Here is an 18,470-nt window from a genome sequence, read left to right as displayed (position 1 = left end):
AGCAAGGCTCGACAGAACGTACGCCTGCGAATATATCAAACGGCTGTTCCGTGGTCGCACGTAGGCCGGGTCTACGCGCCTGTTGTTCTGCACCGTGCGCCGGCTATCACAAAAATTCACTTCCCTAAAGGTTCACTTACCGTGGGAAGAAGACACCTCAGGCCGCAGTCAATGTATCTAAACGCCTGAAGTCATTTCTAAAGTCAGAAATGATGTTCTGCCTACTCGCCGGCGCGCTGTGGTAGTGATGCGCGGCCACCCGAAATTTGTTCAATAAAGCACGATGGTGGTGGTGGTGGTGGTGGTGGTGAATTGTAGCAACAGGTGGGTTTAGCCTGGCGAACAAGGCCGGTAATTACGCCGCCCGAGCGTCTCGCACAATACCGCTGAAGGGTTTCACCATATGTCCATCAAACCAGTCTCTCTTAAGAATTCGATGAGGAGACGTGAAGTTTCTTTCCGGGCTATAACTGATCCCTCGGGAACTATAAGGTGTTGCAGGTGCCCATGCGGAAGGTCCTTGTTTTGCAGATTCTTCAGGAGAGTGTCTCTTTCATCTTGGAATTGCTGGCAGGACCACAAAAAGTGCTCAATGTCTCCTGTTTCGTTGCATGCCGTACAGTTCGGAGAATTGATTCGCCCCGTTTTAAATGACCAGGCCGGTGTATTAGCAGATCCTGTCCTTATTCGATATAGAAGTGTGGCTTCCTCCCGGTGCAATCTCTTGGTTACGCAGGGCATATGCGGTGGAACCCAAAGCGACGCGAGGTGATTTCGAATGTTAGATTTTTGCACTTGATTGCTCTTTGGAGCTTTGATTTTGGGAGAATGATAGAGCGCTGCGTATGCAAGCGCATCAGCTTTTTCGTTTCCTGAGATACCAATGTGGGAGGGAATCCACTGAAACTTTACTGTGAAGCCTTTGTTGTTGAGTTCTTTCACGATGGCTAGTGATTTGCGTGGGAACTTGAGGGATGGCAAACCACGGTATACTTGTTGTAATGCGGCCTTTGAGTCCGTAAGCACAACCACATTCTGCGGAGGCAAAGTCTTTAATTTGCGCAGAGCAGAAGCTATTGCTACGCCTTCCACAACTGTCGACGAGGCTATACAGTCCAGACGGCCAGACCACGTATATCTTAGAGAGGGAATATAGAATGCAGCTGCACAGCGGTCTCCGTCTGCCTTGACAGAGCCATCTGTGTGTACTTCTAGGTGATTCGGGTAAATCGTGTTCAGGTGTTCCAGGACTAATGACTTGGCTTCTGCAGATGGAATGCAGCTCTTTGATTGCAATCGTGGTACACTTAAGATGCATGTGATGTCCTCGAATGTCCAGGGTGACAGCGAGAATACGCGTTTGTGCTCATGAACTCCAAATTAATCGCAAATGGGTCGGTGTGTCGCACGTGTGTCCAGTACACTCCTGCAGTGCAATAAGAATGCGTACATATTTTTCGTGCCAGACAGCTCGCAAGTCTGTCTGAGAGGCATAGGAAATCCAAGCAGAGAAAAGCAAGTAGAAGGGAGCGATAAGCGCGGTCTTTTTTGTTTAAATACACGCTAGAACTGGGCAGCGGCCGGTACTTGCGGCAGATGAGAACAGTTCAATCGGCTAGGCTGATAGGGCATGTTTGTTTTCACAAAAGCCGCTAAAGCAGCGGATTCAACCGCCCGGTCCAATTTGCGAAGCTGAGTATGGACTTCTTTCAGCATGACTTCGGCGACAGTAATGCGATGAGGCATCGCGATGACAGCCTTTGCTTTTGGATTGCCGCGCAGCGCCCGAGACCAAGCAGACTGGTTTCGCGTAGCGCGGCGTGATATCGCGAGAAATGTAAACAAGACAGGAGAACAGGCCCGTCATGATCGCGCAGCAACGTCAACTTCCGGCTTCACTTATGCCATCTTCGGCTGGTCGCCTCTGAGCGCTCTGGAGCGCTCTCGCGAGCGGCGTTGCCTTCGGCTGGTTGAAAGAGGGCGCGCGCCCTGCGTTCGGCTGGTTCTTCTCGATTGCTCTCCTCCATCTTCGAGCGCTCTGAGGCCCTCCGAGCCCTGTTGTCGGAGCAGTCGTCGAGATTGAAACGTCATCGCAGCGCCGCGTCGCTGCTGTTGGCGACGGCCCACCGTAACCTAGGCAACCTAGGCCACTGCATGCTGACGTCTCGACGAACGCTCGTGCCACCGCCGCGTCCGCCGGTTTTCTCGGCAGCGCCGGGAGCTTTTGATAGGCGAAACATTGGACGTTGGCAGTAGTCACGTGCACGGTTTCACATCTGCCATTTCCTCCTCCGAGAGCGAGTCACACGTTCGGCTTGCGCGCTTGTCCTCTACCTCTGAGCTCGGGGGACGCCGGATCTGCCCAACTCTGCTTCGGGGGATGGAGGCGACCAGTCGAAGATACCGTAAGCTTCAAAGAGTGAGGTCAGGGCCTCTCCTCAGTTTTTGTTCCTTCTTCCATAATCACAGTTAAATCTCGCGCGCCATATATGGAGGAAAGAGGGGAGGTAGCGCGGGAAGGAGGAGGAGGGTATGCTTCCATTCCGCGAATAAATGCGTACTTCGCACGGCCGCGCACACTCGTGCGTGCAGTATATTGAAATGGATTTGCAGACGACTCACACCTTTGTGCATGTGGTGTTCTCGCCGTTCTTGCGTGGAAGCGACAGAACGCACGAAGGTCACTTCGCTCGCTGCTGCTCCCGCGATTGCTCACACCAACGTTCGCATAGCGAGTGTCCGCGCTAATCGAGTATATGTTTATGTTTGCGTGGGATCGCTGACACCATCTTATTAATTTAGTTAGCAAGCGAATGTTTACAAGTTGATAGGGCCAATAAAAGTACTATTCTTACTTCTTATGGATGTCTGCTAATTTGTTATTGCAATCGGTGCTTCACCATTCGAGCGAAACTGCGTTTTTCTTTTGTCTTGGTACCATTAGAAACTTCATCTGAGATCGTCGCAAGAGCTCGCTGAAATAATGAACTTTGCCAAATTCGGACCTTCCACCATAGCACTCTTGATCACTAGCTCAGCTACAGCATCGTCATTAGAGGGGAGCGATAGTCGGCGAGTATAGAAATGTACCTGCTTTGAACAGCTCTTAAGATATGCAAAACTGACATTTTTTTCACGCTAAAGAGGAGGGAAACCAGGAGGGAATAAAAAAAGTTCGAGCGACCATGCTGCACCGATGTTTCGTGAAAATGTAAACGCGCAGCGGCTGTTGCTCTCCACGCTCGCGATAATATGTCGAACTCGGGCAGAAGTCAGCGACGTGGCTGAAAAGGTCCTTCCGTCTTCGAAAGCTTATCACGATTGAGAATATTCACGAGCGGAAAGCAAACATTATTAAAGCGAGTACGCCTTGATGGATAGCCACGCTCAATTATTTAAAGGAAGCTCTAGTATTTACCGTGGTGTCAGGTGCTGTATATATAGGTTCGGAAGTTGCCGAACGCCCGTCACCCGGTCTGCTCGTTGCAGAAACGAACGGCTATTCAAACCAACTGACATCACCTGATCTTGTCGACGATGAGAAAGTGCTTGCAGAAATGAGAACACAAAAAGGCGTAAACACACAGGCACGGCATTTTGTGTCTACAGCGTCGATTTATATGTTCTTATCCTTTATATAGGGTGTAACAAGTTCACATTGCAACGCTTGTCTACTCTATGTGTGTGCAGGCCCACGAAGCTGACAATGTCATGAATACAAATATTTCCATGTACCGGCTACATGTCATGCGTACAGGACGTGTCGCTCGAAGGTGTAAATAAAAATAGTGTGAAGAGTAACAATCGCTGAGCCCCCGATCATTCGTTGAAGTTCATCTATGCATGAAAAGGCGGCAACGCAAAAAAAAAAAAGCACGGAACAACACCGGAAGAAACAATCATTTAACTTTTTCTGATAAGCGTGCCGAAATACTGAATTAAGCGTTTGTGCCGGCTGAGAAATGTGCACACTGAAGGATTATAGGAGTCAAGTGGGCGTCATGGTGAAATACCAGTGGGAGAGGAACCGCTCACCGTCCTTGTTCATGCTGGCCTCAAAGCACCGCCTTAGCCTGCAGGCCCGGCACTGGTTCCTGTGGGTCTTGTCGATGGGGCACTTGCCCTTCAGCTCGCCCTGGGCCTTGCACGTGTAAACCCGATTGCGGTGGATGCTGCGCTTGAAGAAGCCCGAGCAACCTGCGCAGCGACGGCAAGAGTGACTCCCGTGCCTTGCTACTTCGAATGCTAATACACGAAAGAGAGAAAGCGAATGAAGGAGAGGGATGTCAAACAGACCCACGCCCGCGGTTTACTACCCTACATTCAATGCATAGAAATCAAAGAGGTGTACGGCATCGGAGGGGAACCAGGCGAGCGTTTGGTTTGGTACACAGTGTATATGTAGACGCCGGATGAAACAAACTAAAAGGAAAAGAAAAGAATAGAAAGAGTTGAGACCATCTTCAACAGGCCTAGTGAATATACTGGTACCTTGAACACATCTGTCGCATGCAGCTACCAAAAAGTTATTCCCACGCTAGAGCAGTTCTTAACGTGAACCAACCACTTGTATACATTTCTATGGTGTTATTCTTTAGGTATACCAATTTAAAAAAAAAAAAAAGGCCTATTGCAAATAGTACAATTCTAAACCCTGTGCTTTACTTTTAAAGAACTCGATGAGGCGGCCATTACTTCTACAAGAAGTCAAAATGGTTAATAGAATCATTAACATAATAATGCTTAATAACTTTTCTCAATAATTAATTTACGGCGCGTAAGTTAATATACAAATTGTACCTGGTTCACTTACGGCACCTATTCTTTAACTCTAACAGACTGTCGGTTATCTGCCCTACGCATGAGATGGCCTGTCCAGCTGCATTTCTTCCTCTTGATGTCAAGGAGAATATCGGCTAGCCTCCCTTTTCGCTTTAATTCACACCGCTGTCTTCCCGTCTCCTAACGTTACATGTTCATATGAATGTACAGTGTAGGCTGATAAACAGTTGAAGAAGCTCCTCATGAGCCACAAGAACCATCTTCAGAAATAAGTGAGCTGCTACATCCTTTTAATACTTCGGTGCGCCTTCTTTTTCCTTTTTTTTTCCACAATTTGAAGGCACGTGCACAAGAGTGTCGAGCAAGCTAACTGAAATGACAGCTTTCGTGCATACGTTTGTATAGCCCACCAGTAAACAATAATTACTCAGTAGTTTAAGAGTGCACCAATGTCGTACTTTGCTTCATGTAAATCCAATAAATCTCTCGTTTTATGTCTGCTTTTTTGTTTCTAATGCTGTTGCAATTATTGTTTTGTGTAGTTAACTTTTAGACATACCTGCTATGGCACAAGTTCTGTTGCTCACATCTTTTATACCAAACTTCTGATGAGAATAACAGATTCTAAAAGCTTCTTCGAGTTAATTCATCGTGACGGCAGGCTATCTGTATTGTCTGTATAACACGGTCAGCTTTTGGAGTTCTTTACTACTATCTGGTTGCTTTACACAGAATGCTCTGTCCGCTCGCTCTGTGCACGGTGAATTCGTTCAAATTCGTTAAACCGCGAGCATTTTTTTTTTTTTGCAAGCCGTTCTATGGTCCTGGCGCCACCGAGCTAGCGAGGCGCTGAGCTAAATACCGATAAAATCAGAGCCGCCGATGTGGCACAGGTTCTACATTCAGATGACAATATCGTCGCCTCCTTTTGTCTTGCAATATATGCGCTGTATTTCGCCGCCACCTGTTACACGTCCTGAATCTGTGCACCTTCAATAAAGACAGTTTCACTTCCGCCATCGACTCGGCGGGTCTCATACATCCATCTCTAGCACCAACGCAACAGCCCACCTTCCTTCGAGCGTATGACGCAAGCCAGTCCATCCGCACACAGACTAGCCGACCTTCAGTATATCGTCACGTGGTAGTGACGTTAAAGAACACAGTAGCAGTACTGTGTTCTAGCACGAAATCTGATCAGCGGGTCAAGCGCGTCGGCTATTATAGATCAGTCGTCGAATGTTCCAGAGTAACCGCTGGGACCGTCGTGTCTTCCACAAAGTTCCACACTATTCGCGTCGCGCATATATAGATGCAATCAGCTTACACAAGTTGCGGGGAAAGACAGCGGATGGTACCATCGATAACATTCCAGAAACTTCTTTTGCATGCAGGCGTGTCCTGCGCTGTGCGATAACATTTCTTAGGTGGTAAGAAGTGGTGGCCCGATAACGATAAAGAAGTACACGTGTCAATATTTACATATATGCACACGTGAACACTAGCACAGCTGAATGAACTAAAAGCTCAAAATCCGTGGCAATTTCTGCAGTTTTCTATTTCGTCCATCTTGCTCTATATAGACTGATCAGCACAACTTGGTGACGCGAGAAGTGCCATCCAATTGATGATGGAGCGCAGGGAACAAACGGCAGGTCGAGAGGCAATGCTTGTTTTGCTTGATGGGTTGGAAGCGGTCTTAAACTGCGAAAAAAGGGAGAGCGGTGACAGATTCAAGAATGGTTATAAAGGTAGGAGGGTGAGGTAATTTCTCCGCTGCTGGGCAGCCGGGTAGAGTACCGGTAATGACAATACAGTGATGGACTGTGAAGCGGTGAAGTGGACGGCGATGGTGCGTGTTGCGCTGCCTGGTGCTCGTGCAGCTACACCGGCACTCTCCTGTTCTACGTTTCGACACAACTGCTGTATAACTACGAAAAATATATTTTTAGAATAATTATTGTGAGTTTGTATGGATCTTCATAATGATTTAATATTACTGTTTCAAGAGGCATGCATTTGCCTTAAGGCGTTCGTCTGAAAAGTACATTCTGTGAGCTATATTTTCTCGCCACTTGACATTCTCTTTTGCTACTCCCGTGCGGCAATGACGTTGCTCTTTCGGTATTCCAGTAATTCTTTTATTGTTTGTGTGCGCGTGCAAAGGAGCACCATTTCTACACAACAATTGCAAAGCAAATGACACGTCGAGCTTGCTTCTGTCATGGTTCGATGTATGGAGATGTGCGTATAAGGTTGCTTACCGTCGCAGCTGTATATTCCGTAGTGCTTCCCTGAGCTCCTGTCGCCGCAGACTCTACAAGGAATGTCCAGGAGGCGATCCCCTGTGGTTCAGGCGACGGTAAAAGAAAGAAAGCAAAATGGTCAATAATTGCGGAGGACTGCATGTATAGCGATGTTGTCTTCTCCATTAAGTACTTTTTCCAGCATATTAACGTACTGCATCCCAAAGTTCCTGCAAAATGGGCCTAGAATTGTCCTAAACTTGTTATCGTTTCTGCTGTACATTGTTCACGTTGATTTTTATTTAGGCTGTGCTTACTTGCACAGGGCGCGAACAATACGTTAATTTTAATTGATATGCTGTGGGGTCTTAGGGTCTCACAGGAGTACCGACCACCGCGGGTTCGAGCTTAGCGAGCCACAGGGCCGCGTCAGCCGTCAGCCTCTAGCGCCGCTGCGCGCGAGCTCAGGCCACGAGGGGCTACCGAGCGACGCACGCAAGAACACAGTATTGCCCTAAATTGACGGAAACCGTTTATTGTCTCCAACGGCACCCAACACTGCACGAACGCCCAGTCCCGGGACGGCGGGGAACCAAAGGGGTCCCGCACCAAGGGCGAAAATACAGTTAGGGGCGCCTGTAGCACGTCGCTGCGAGAGCACAGGCTCAAGCTGGGACGCGCCGCTAGGAAAAGTCCCGGCGGCTATGCTACTCGCTCTCGCGATAACCGATGGGTCAACTCGGGAGAGCTCGGGCAATCTCCTTCGGCTTGGGCCTCCGATGAGTTCGGCTCGGCGTGGTACGACCTCGCGCGAGCACTAGGCACCCGTTCTTCGGCTTAGCGTCGGGATAGGAACAACACGAGGTACGCGCTCCCCGCACGGGCAAAGGCACCGTGCGTGAGCTCAGTCCTAGTCACAAAGGTGTCGGCGGACGAGAGGAAGCATGTACGTACCGGGCGCTGTCCCAAGGAGCAAGAGAGTCGCTACCGTCACGGCAGTAGCCACCAGGGGCCGCTCCGTGACGTCACTAGCTCCGCCCTCACCGCGAACCAGCGCAAGTGGAGCGCCACCGCCAAAACTGGTTCGGAGCAAGGACGACGTGGCAAAAAGGATTGCAGACATGGGTGAAATGCGCCCGCGCAATGGCACGTCGAATTCCCCAAATCCCCACATCCTCCTCTCCTTAATTGCCCCCCTACCAGTCTGGCGAAGAAGCTGGTAGGAGCTAATGCACCAAAGACAACTGAGCCTTTCATGCACTAGCTAATTGCTACCTCAGCCCAGCAAGCACTATGCGTACAAAAAAAACATACATACAATGATAATGGAAAAATAATAAATAAAAGATCATACACTCTAAAATACAAGAAAATGACGCCGCGAAGGGGGGAAGAAATATTAACAAAAGAGTCTGCTGCTAGCGCGGGGCAATGTCCAGGGGTGCGAAGAGAACGCGGCGCGTATAGTTCTGTGGCTAGGGCGGTGGCCGAAGTCGCGGGAGCTGCGAGCGTAGGCTTGATTGCAGGCCACGTTAACGCAGGAACGGGCTCACCGTTGTTCCGTCGAAGTTGCCGGCGAGCCCGATGAGTGCCGCTTTCGTGGTGGTGGTGGTCCCGAACTCCAGGTGGACGGGGCAGGACACTGCCAGGTCAGCTTGCCACGCCGCCGTATGCAGGATGGATGAGCAGCCACAGCGGCGGTTGCAGGGCGTTCGGACGGCGTCGGCGACTGCAGAGAGCCGAGCTCCTGGCGTGATGTCATAGGGTCCCGTCCACCATCGGTATCCGCGGCCATACGATGGAGTTGGTGCGGCAACGAGCAACGGCCTCCACGCACGCACGCACGCACGCGCACACACACGCACGCGCACACTCTCCTCGTGGTACCGCGCATCACCCCTAACGTCCGCCATGCCGCCCGTTGTTCACAACGCGCCGCGCCGATCCAGGGTCGAAGCTTCCCTCTCCCCGCACCAACGAGGCAACGTGACCATTGTCACCCCCGCGCTGCACGACACGCCAATTACACACGACACGACACAACATGACCCCGTTCTTGACAAGAAAAAAGGTAAAAAAAAAAACGAAAACGAGAAGAGAGAAAAAAAACACAGAAGAAAACAAGTTACAAGTTACAAAAAAAAAAATGAGCTATACCACTGTACACTTAAAACATTAACACAATAATTACACTCAGCATGCGTACCCAAAAATAAAAATAAAAATGCACACCGCTACAACACACTGCTAACAACATTAGCAGAAAGCTGGGCTGGGGCCAGCTTCTTTTCGTGCACTGGCCGCAAAGAAGCTAACCCACTGAGGCTAAGCAATATTACTGAGGGCCTTCGGTGGCGGAAAGAGTCCGCCGTCGGGCGCGATATCACACAGGTGACCGTTTCCTCAGGTTGTACCGGTGCGTGGTCCGAATGCGGTCCTTCGCGCCGGGTGTGCCCTGTTGCTTGCGCGTGGTGCCACTGGGCACCGGCGCGAGCTCGTCGGACCGCGACGCAAAGGCTTTCAGGTCGGCGATATGGGCACGGCTGAGTTTTCCCGAAGGGGAATCCTTCAGCAAGTACGCGAGCGGAGACCAAACTTTCTCTACTCGGTACGGACCAAGCCACTTAGGAGCGAGCGAGGCTGAGAACCCCTTGCTCGCGTCGCTAAGAGCTTGGTTGCGCTTCAGGACTAAATCACCTACCTTAAATGAAAGATGGCGATGCTTCCGGTCGTACTGAGCCTTCTGCTGGGCCCTGGCCGAAGTCAAACTCTGCCTTGCTCTACAGAGAGCCCGACAAAGCCTGTCCCGAAGTGCTGAAGCGTACGCAGAACAGTCTGCCGGCGCCTCCTCATCCCCGAGCTGACATTGAATGACACTGGTCACCGGATTTGCCAGCTCCCTTCCAAAATTGAGGAAAGCGGGAGAGAAACCAGTCGAGCGATTCTCGGCGGTTCGGATTGCGAACGCGAGCTCACTCAAGTGGTCTGCCCAATCCTTTTGACTTACGGCAAAGGCCGCCAACATTGGTTTGAGGGTTCTATTGACCCTCTCCGTCAAATTGGACTGGGGATGGTAGGGCGACGTGGTGCAGTGCTTAATTCCCAGGGAACGGCACGTAGCACCAAACACCCGAGCAGTGAAATAGGACGCGTTGTCCGTAATTAGTCTTTTCGGAAAGCCGAACCGACAAAAAACTTCCTGTAGCCTCTCCAGCACCGCTCGCGCGGTCACTTTTCGAAGCGGAAACAACTCCACCCACTTCGAAAAATGATCGACGACTACCATCAGGTGTGTGAACCCCTGCTTACTCCTGGGGAAAGGCCCCATAAGATCGCAGGTGGCCACTTGCCACGGACGCTCACTGTCAATTGGTTTCATCAACCCGGGCGGCTTGCCACCCCTTGATTTCACCGTTTGACAGACATGGCAGGAACGGCAATAGCGAAAAATGTCACGCTTTATGCCAGGCCAGGTCACAGTTTGGCTTAGTTTCGCAAAAACTTTGGAGCCACTCAAATGACCGGCCAAGGGTTCGTCATGAGATGATCGCAACAGTGCGCTTCTCAGACTCTTGGGGATAACCACCTTAAACGGGTCCACAACCTCGTCATCGGTAGCTATGTATTTCAGCAGGAGCCCATCGTGATCCAGCAAATATGAATCCGCGGGGGACCCAGCGACACACGCCGGTTCCGGTCCCCCTGCGCCCGCCGCACTACCAGCAGCGTCTCGGCGCTCCGTCTCCCTGAGACCGTCGCTCACTCCGCGACAAAACGGATCAATTTGCTGGGCCTTCAGTAGCTCTTGCCTGCTGAATGCGATTCCAATTCTCCCAAAGGGGAGTCTGGTCTCGTCCCCACTCAGGACTGCAGCCAACGGCGTTGTAGGTTCGCTTTCGAGAAGCTCCCCCGCTCGCTCGTTTTGCGGCGCGCTGCTTGCCTGGAGAGCGGAATGACAGGTTTGCCCGCTTGCGGACTCGCCTCTCTCTGCGCTCGTTTCGCCCCCGACGCTTGCTGGCGCAAAGGCACCGGCAGTGGCTGTAACACCTGGAGGAATGCTCTTGGTGCACAATGGGGCACGGGATAGCGCGTCAGCTACCACGTTGGTGCTCCCCTTTCGATACTGCACTGAAAAGTCATAATGCTGTATCAGGAGAGCCCAGCGCGCCAGCCGGCCCGCAGGCTCACGGAGCCGCATCAGCCAACTGAGCGCACTGTGGTCCGTCTGCACTACGAATTTCGTCCCATCAAGGTAAACATCGAACTTACGTAGTGCAAACACGATAGCGAGGCACTCCTTCTCGGTCACGGAATAATTCCTCTCTGCCGGAATCAAGGAGCGGCTGGCAAAGGCCAACGGCTGCAACACACCATCGTATTCCTGTAGGAGGACTGCTCCTAAACCCAGATCGCTCGCGTCGGTCTGGACAACGAACGGTCTGGTCAGGTCGGGGAGTCTGAGCTGCGCTGTCTCCGCAATGGCGCTAGACAGTTGGCGAAAGGCCTGCTGCTGCTCAGGTCCCCACTGCCACGCGGCCGACTTACCCAAGAGCTTGCTCAAGGGTGCCTGCACTCGGGCACAGGACGGAATGAATGACCGGTAAAAGTTGGCCATTCCCAAAAAGCGGCGAAGGCCACGTACGTCCTTGGGCGCGGGGAAATCGAGGATTGCCCGAAGTTTCTCCCGGTCCGGCTCAATGGAGCCTCCGCCCAGCGTAAACCCCAGTAACTGAACTCGGGTTTGCGCTAGTTGGGCTTTCGCAGGATTCAAAGTCATCCCGGCGGCCCTCACCCTCTCGAGCACATCGGCAACATGGGCCAAGTGTTCTTCGAAGGTTCGTGAATAAATCACGATGTCGTCGAGGTAGCACATGCAGTATGACCACTTTGCTTCCCCGAGGACGCGGTCCATGAGTCTCTGAAAGGTCGCAGGACCGTTGCATTGACCAAAGGGCATACGAGTAAACTCAAATAACCCTCTGTGGGACGTGAACGTGGTCTTGCACCGGTCACGCTGATCCATCCGGACCTGTAGGTAACCTTTGGAGGCATCCAGCGTAGTAAAGTACCTCGCACTGCCCAAGGTTCCTACGATGGAGTTAATCGTGGGGAGCGGATAGGCATCCTTACGAGTCACTCCGTTCAGACGGCGGTAGTCTACGCACAGGCGATGACTGCCATCTTTCTTAGGCACCAACACAATTGGAGACGCCCAGGCGCTGTACGAGCGGCGGATAATGTCGGCCGATAGCATCTCGTCCAGCAAGCCATCGATCACCTGCCTCTTGGCTAGGCTGACGGGCCGGGGGTTACACTTCAAAGGAAGCGCGTCTCCAGTTTCGATCGCGTGGCTCGCCAAATCGGTACAGCCAGGTTGATCGGTGAAGAGCTCTTCGTGCTGGCATAACAGTGCCGACAAGCGAGCCTTCTGTGTATCATCCAAATGAACCGCACAGGCGGCCAGAGGATGTGGTGCCTCTTCGTGCCGTGTCGCTCGATCCCTATGGGGACTTTGAGTCGACAAGCGCATAGCGCAGGGGCCTGCCCCCGAATTCTGCGCGCGACGCGGTTCGTGCCGTGCCTCTCCTTCCCAAAGGGGAGTCGTAGCAGGCGAGCGCACAGCTCGAGGGCTTGCCCCCGAACTTGGCGCGCGGCACGTTTCCGACGCCCCATCTGCACAGGCAAGATCGGACGCCGGCGGGCTGATGAACGGCTTTAGCAACGTAAACGGTCCGTCGCGATAGCCGCCATTCGCAATGTCCACAACGATTCCAGTTTTAAGGAGAAAGTCCCTTCCGAGAATCACCGGAACACTGAGCCCGGGGAGATGAACGAAACGCGTGCGTCTCATTCGCTCTCCCCACCTGACAGTCAGCCTTGCGGCGCCCGCCGAATGGGCCACGCCTTTCGCGAGATTGAATGTCGTTCGGCAATCCCGCAAGCGCACTGAGTGCTTCTGCAAGTGGGATAACACCTGTTCGCCGAACAACGAAGCGCTTGCGCCCGTGTCCAGCAGCGCAGGAAATTCGCGGCCGACAATGGTCACCGGAATAAAGGGCGCGTGCGCCCCAGCAACACAACCTGCTCGGTACGCCGAGGGGACAAGCAAGGTTTCGGTCACTCGTGCCTTCACGAGCGACCCGCGCTCCCGTTTCCCGACCTCGCAGGAGGCCTGGGCGCGGTGCAGTCCCTTGCTATATGCCCTCGTTGTTGGCAGCGAAAACAGCGCACTCCGCCGCGGTACCTTTCCCGAGGCGGAGCGGCCTCAGCTCCCTGCCGGGGTCGACTCGCTGCATGACCAAAGGGCCTGTTGTCACGAGCGTCCGCATCTGCGATGCGTTGGGTCGAAGTGCGTCCCTGCGCATGCATTTCGGGCGGTGGTGCAGCACAGGCTGCCCGCCTCCCGTACGTGTAGGGATCTAGAGCGCGCGCGCTCAGCTCCCATGCACACCCGCTTGTAGCCGCAAAGGCAGCTTGGCCGGGTTGTTGCCGTTGGGGGAGGGGCACAGGCCCTCCCCACGCGCAGCGTGGCTCAAGGGCCTCGCTGGCGGGCGGCGGTGGGCGATAGGCTCGCGCGGCGAGAATGTCGCCTTGAATGCGCTTTGCCTCGGCGGCCAATTCTTCTAAATCTCGGAAGCGGCCGCCGCGCAGGTACGCCGAAAAGGTCGGATGTGCCTGCCTGATCACCCGTTCGACGCGTTCCTCGTTCGAAGCTTTGGGCTCGGCGACTAAGAACAGGTCTTGCATCGCGCGTACGTACTCCTGAAGCGACTCGTCAGGAGCTTGTGTACGTAGCTCAAGCTCTCGCCGCATCCTACTCTGGTAGTCAGCGGGTAGGAATTCGCGCAGGAATGCCACGCGGAACTCCTCGAGGGTTGTTGCACGGTATCCGGAAAGCCGGTACCACCTAGCCGCCGTGTCAGTAAGTGCTACGGGAACGACGCGTTCCAGCACCTCCTGATCCTCCAAACGATTTGCCATCTGGTAGCGTACCAGGGAGTCACAATAATCCCTGGCACTGAGCAGGTCACCGTATCCGCTGTAAGTCGGGACTGCCAACCGTACAGCGGGGTGCGCGCATTTCGGTACAGCCGAAAGCGCCTTAACTGCCCCCGAGAGTGACTGAATCATTTCGGCGGCGTTTTGCAACAGCGTCTGTGCACCTGCTCCAAAGGGAAGCGTTGGCGCGTTAGCGGCGTGGCCGAGCAAGGGTGAACAGTCGTCCAGCTCGATTAGCGGCGCGGTTTCCACAGGGATACCGGCCGCGGCGCCGCCAACCCCAGAGCAAAACGGGCTCCTAGCGGGGTGCGCCTGCTGTCGTTCACAGCCGCCACTTGAGGCAGCTATACGTGAGTTGCTTAAGCCGCTTGCAGCCAGCGTCGACAAAACAGGTGCGCGCTCGAAGGTTGCGCCACTGGGCACAACCGAATGCACTCCAAAGGGAGACGAGTGAGCGAAATTCGTGGCTGCAGCATTGTAATCCCCACAGGGGGCCGTGGCAGACCACTGGTTTTGGCTGCTCATTTGAGGAGCAGCCAGCGGGCAAACGTCGGAGAGGGCTAAGGCCCCGTTTCCGTGCTGCGCTCCGTAAACTCCACAGGGAGCCGATCGAGAGCGCTGCGACATCGCACTGCCTTGCATTCCGAAGGGAATCGTGGCAGACGAATGTGCTGGTGTGCACTGTTCGGGGAGGGCTCTGGCCTCGTTCCCAAACAACGCTACTGCTCCAATGGGAGCTGGTACGTAGCGCCTCGTGTTGTCGTCCCCACAGGGGGCTGCGACAGGTGAGGGTGCATGAGTTCGCTGCTCAAGGGGAGCACTGGCCCCGTTATCGAGCAACGCGGCGTCTGCTCGCGGTAACAAAGGGCAAAAGTCACCTAACAAATGACAAAGGTCACTAGGCCTAGCAGACATAACGCGGCGAGTACAATATGCAAAGGCGTACTGACTCGGCTAAGCACAGACAAAAGCTTAATGAGCCTTTGAATCCGCGTTGGGCGCCAGTGTGGGGTCTTAGGGTCTCACAGGAGTACCGACCACCGCGGGTTCGAGCTTAGCGAGCCACAGGGCCGCGTCAGCCGTCAGCCTCTAGCGCCGCTGCGCGCGAGCTCAGGCCACGAGGGGCTACCGAGCGACGCACGCAAGAACACAGTATTGCCCTAAATTGACGGAAACCGTTTATTGTCTCCAACGGCACCCAACACTGCACGAACGCCCAGTCCCGGGACGGCGGGGAACCAAAGGGGTCCCGCACCAAGGGCGAAAATACAGTTAGGGGCACCTGTAGCACGTCGCTGCGAGAGCACAGGCTCAAGCTGGGACGCGCCGCTAGGAAAAGTCCCGGCGGCTATGCTACTCGCTCTCGCGATAACCGATGGGTCAACTCGGGAGAGCTCGGGCAATCTCCTTCGGCTTGGGCCTCCGATGAGTTCGGCTCGGCGTGGTACGACCTCGCGCGAGCACTAGGCACCCGTTCTTCGGCTTAGCGTCGGGATAGGAACAACACGAGGTACGCGCTCCCCGCACGGGCAAAGGCACCGTGCGTGAGCTCAGTCCTAGTCACAAAGGTGTCGGCGGACGAGAGGAAGCATGTACGTACCGGGCGCTGTCCCAAGGAGCAAGAGAGTCGCTACCGTCACGGCAGTAGCCACCAGGGGCCGCTCCGTGACGTCACTAGCTCCGCCCTCACCGCGAACCAGCGCAAGTGGAGCGCCACCGCCAAAACTGGTTCGGAGCAAGGACGACGTGGCAAAAAGGATTGCAGACATGGGTGAAATGCGCCCGCGCAATGGCACGTCGAATTCCCCAAATCCCCACAATGCTTAACAAACATACTGGTTATGGGAATTGTATACTTTTCTGGTGGATATATTGCGTTGATTTCGACCTTTTGTAAACTATGCGTGGCCGCGTCCTGACTCTTATCTACATATTATTTATATTGCACACTCTCGAGTTATTTCCTTAGTTTGTCGGCTTATTCCGCTTAGCATATCAGCCGTAGCGTTGATAGGTGTTGTACGTCTAGGAGAGAAGTAGGCGACATCACCAGTGATGTGAACCTCTACTACACCAGCATTTAAACAAATAGCACTATAGCGGACCCGATAAGTATAAACCATGCTATCAATCCACGATAAAGATGCTCCTGCCGAACCACTTTATCTATCTATTTTTGTTGCTTAATGCAGAGAAAATACCGCGCGAATAAGGTAAAGCAGAGAAATGCAACATTATATAAACAGAGTAAGCAGAACCAGACAATTTTTTGCCTCGGTTGGTGTGCGGTGAAGGGGGGGACTCTTGTGACAGATGGCGCAACCTACAAGAGCAACGGCACCGTGGAGGCAATTAAGGAGAGGAAAAACACCTCGGCCGCGGTTTATTGGAACCCGGCCTGGCCTTGGTGCCAGCTGTAGCGGAGAGCGCCCGGTAGGATGCGAAGGCTCGGAGCGGATGCGCTAGCATGATCTATCCGCCTGCATTCGCGACGCTGTTCTTTGATCAGCGGTGCTGTGGCCCTTTCTGGTGCCGCTTCAGTACGGCAGCATGCCGTCTGAAAGAGTTCAATTCTGGGGCAGCCGAACGCAAAGGTTTACGGAGCACGGGATCTAAGAAAAACGTTCGATTTGCGAGCTGCCTGTAACCGTATAGTCAGTAAAACCGAGCATTACACTGTTGTTCACGTGGGCTGTTACAGGCTGTAAAGGTGAATGTTAGGCTGCGTTGTGGGACGGCGCAGAAAGTCAGCTTTTTTGTTTTCTCTCAGATTTCGCGTGCCGTAAAAATTTTGTGCCCGAGTGTGAATAGATTTAACAAGAACAGGAAACAATCTCACGTGTGGATAATGATGGTTAAAGAATTAAACACCGCGTAAACCGAAGTAAACAAACTTTCGCGGTTGAATGGCGAAGTCAAACAAGCGTAATGTGTAGGGCGTTCTAGTTTAGGAATCAATTCTTCAATTAAAAGTTGCGTTTATTTCTGTTTTCAACGCTTATGTTATTGCTCCTTTTCCTTACACAAGTCACCAATCCCCCCGCTGTTACCTTGATGCTCATACTGGCGGTGAAACCACAGTACCTATGCATAAATATCGCACGGTCATTTCGACGCCCCTCTCCCCCGATACCACTACACGCTGCCCGATTGGGTGCCATCTATTGCAGACGTGTGTTTAGAGCGGCGAGCAAGAGACACGCCCCCGTTGACTTATCCCTCCCTCGATACCGGCCCTCGGGCTCTCACGGCTTCGTTATAGGGCGGTGCGTCGGGAAGTCAGCAAGTGAGCGCCGGACACGCGGGACACACCCGCCAATGAGGGCGCGCGAAGCGAGCGTCTGCGACCAACCCACCACCGCGTGCCGGCCCTCTCTTTAGATGCACCTTCTGTGTGCAAAATCACGTGTCCCTCCCGCTGTGCGGAATCGCCATCCGCCGGTCGCCGGCAAAAAGGAAATGCCCGCGCTCCCCGGCTGTCACACGGTTAGCGCCTGTGCTGAGGTTTCTTTTTTTTTGTTATTTTCGCTTGGTTTTCACGGTCAACTTTCTCGGGTACACTTATTTAAAACAAGAACAAAAGCGTCGGCAAGAAGGCGGACATACTGGTGCGGCTGTTGCACAGGAAAACGGGCTAAAATTGAACGATTTATTTCAGGTCTTTCTATTCCTTTTCTGGAATGATGCAAGGGCGCCAGATATTTTATGTGTCACCGGGATTTTCATAAATGCGAGCATTTATGTGGTATGTGTTGCAAATGGCGGAGGTGTATCGGGAGTGGAAGTAGTGCAGTTCGACATTTCAGACTCCGGTTGCGAATGAAGTTAACCGCAAACATGCTCTTCATAACTTAGCGCCGCGTCGGATTTTTTTCGAAATCAGTATGTATAAGAGGTTATAAACTAATGTGACGTGCATCAATAGAGCGCTTCAGAAGGGCGCACTGTAATCGAGGCACCCTATATTCCGATTCATGCACTCGTATTGTGTTATGGTGCCATTATGTATTGTGTTATCGTATTATTTTGTTAAAAATAAAAAGGTCGTAATTATTAACTACGTCTATCACTAAAGACAGCTGCTGTGTTATGACCTTATGAAGAAATCGCGTCATATCTATCTTATACATTTGTGCAGGAAGCTTGAAATGATTTTTAAGCAATCTCTCTCTCTCTCTCTCTGTAGATATATATATATATATATATATATATATATATGTAGCGTCGACATATTGCCCTTCTGCGTGTTACGGTTTCGCGGTGGATAACAAGAAAAGAAAGCACGTGCTTACGCTTTTCCATTGTGGAGTCACATTTGGTCGGCAGGTGCGGGCCCAACCGAGCCCAGGGCCAGTGAACTCTCTGCGCAAAAAGAGGAGATGCGTGCCGGATGTAATGAGGGGCGAGCTTGCCACGATTGCCATTGTTTACATGCCTTATAAA

The 18,470-nt window shown here is 52.8% G+C and overlaps 1 protein-coding gene across 2 annotated transcripts in view; it reads right to left on the bottom strand.

The window, feature by feature from the left end:
- The window catches only part of dsf (nuclear receptor dissatisfaction), a 74,872-nt gene that overhangs the window by 41,850 nt on the left and 14,552 nt on the right, over positions 1 to 18,470 (bottom strand). For both annotated transcript variants that reach the window (XM_055066927.1, XM_055066928.1), the window contains exons 2-4: positions 18,320 to 18,389; positions 7,047 to 7,127; positions 4,036 to 4,197 (exon numbers count right to left, since the gene is read on the bottom strand). In XM_055066927.1, coding sequence (XP_054922902.1) covers positions 4,036 to 4,197; positions 7,047 to 7,127; positions 18,320 to 18,329 — 253 coding nt within the window. In that variant the 5' untranslated portion in view covers positions 18,330 to 18,389. The remainder of the gene's footprint in view (positions 1 to 4,035; positions 4,198 to 7,046; positions 7,128 to 18,319; positions 18,390 to 18,470) is intronic.

Source organism: Dermacentor andersoni, chromosome 6 (genome assembly GCF_023375885.2).
Source record: "Dermacentor andersoni chromosome 6, qqDerAnde1_hic_scaffold, whole genome shotgun sequence".
NCBI lineage: Eukaryota > Metazoa > Arthropoda > Arachnida > Ixodida > Ixodidae > Dermacentor > Dermacentor andersoni.
This window is presented reverse-complemented; position numbering and strand designations above follow the sequence as displayed.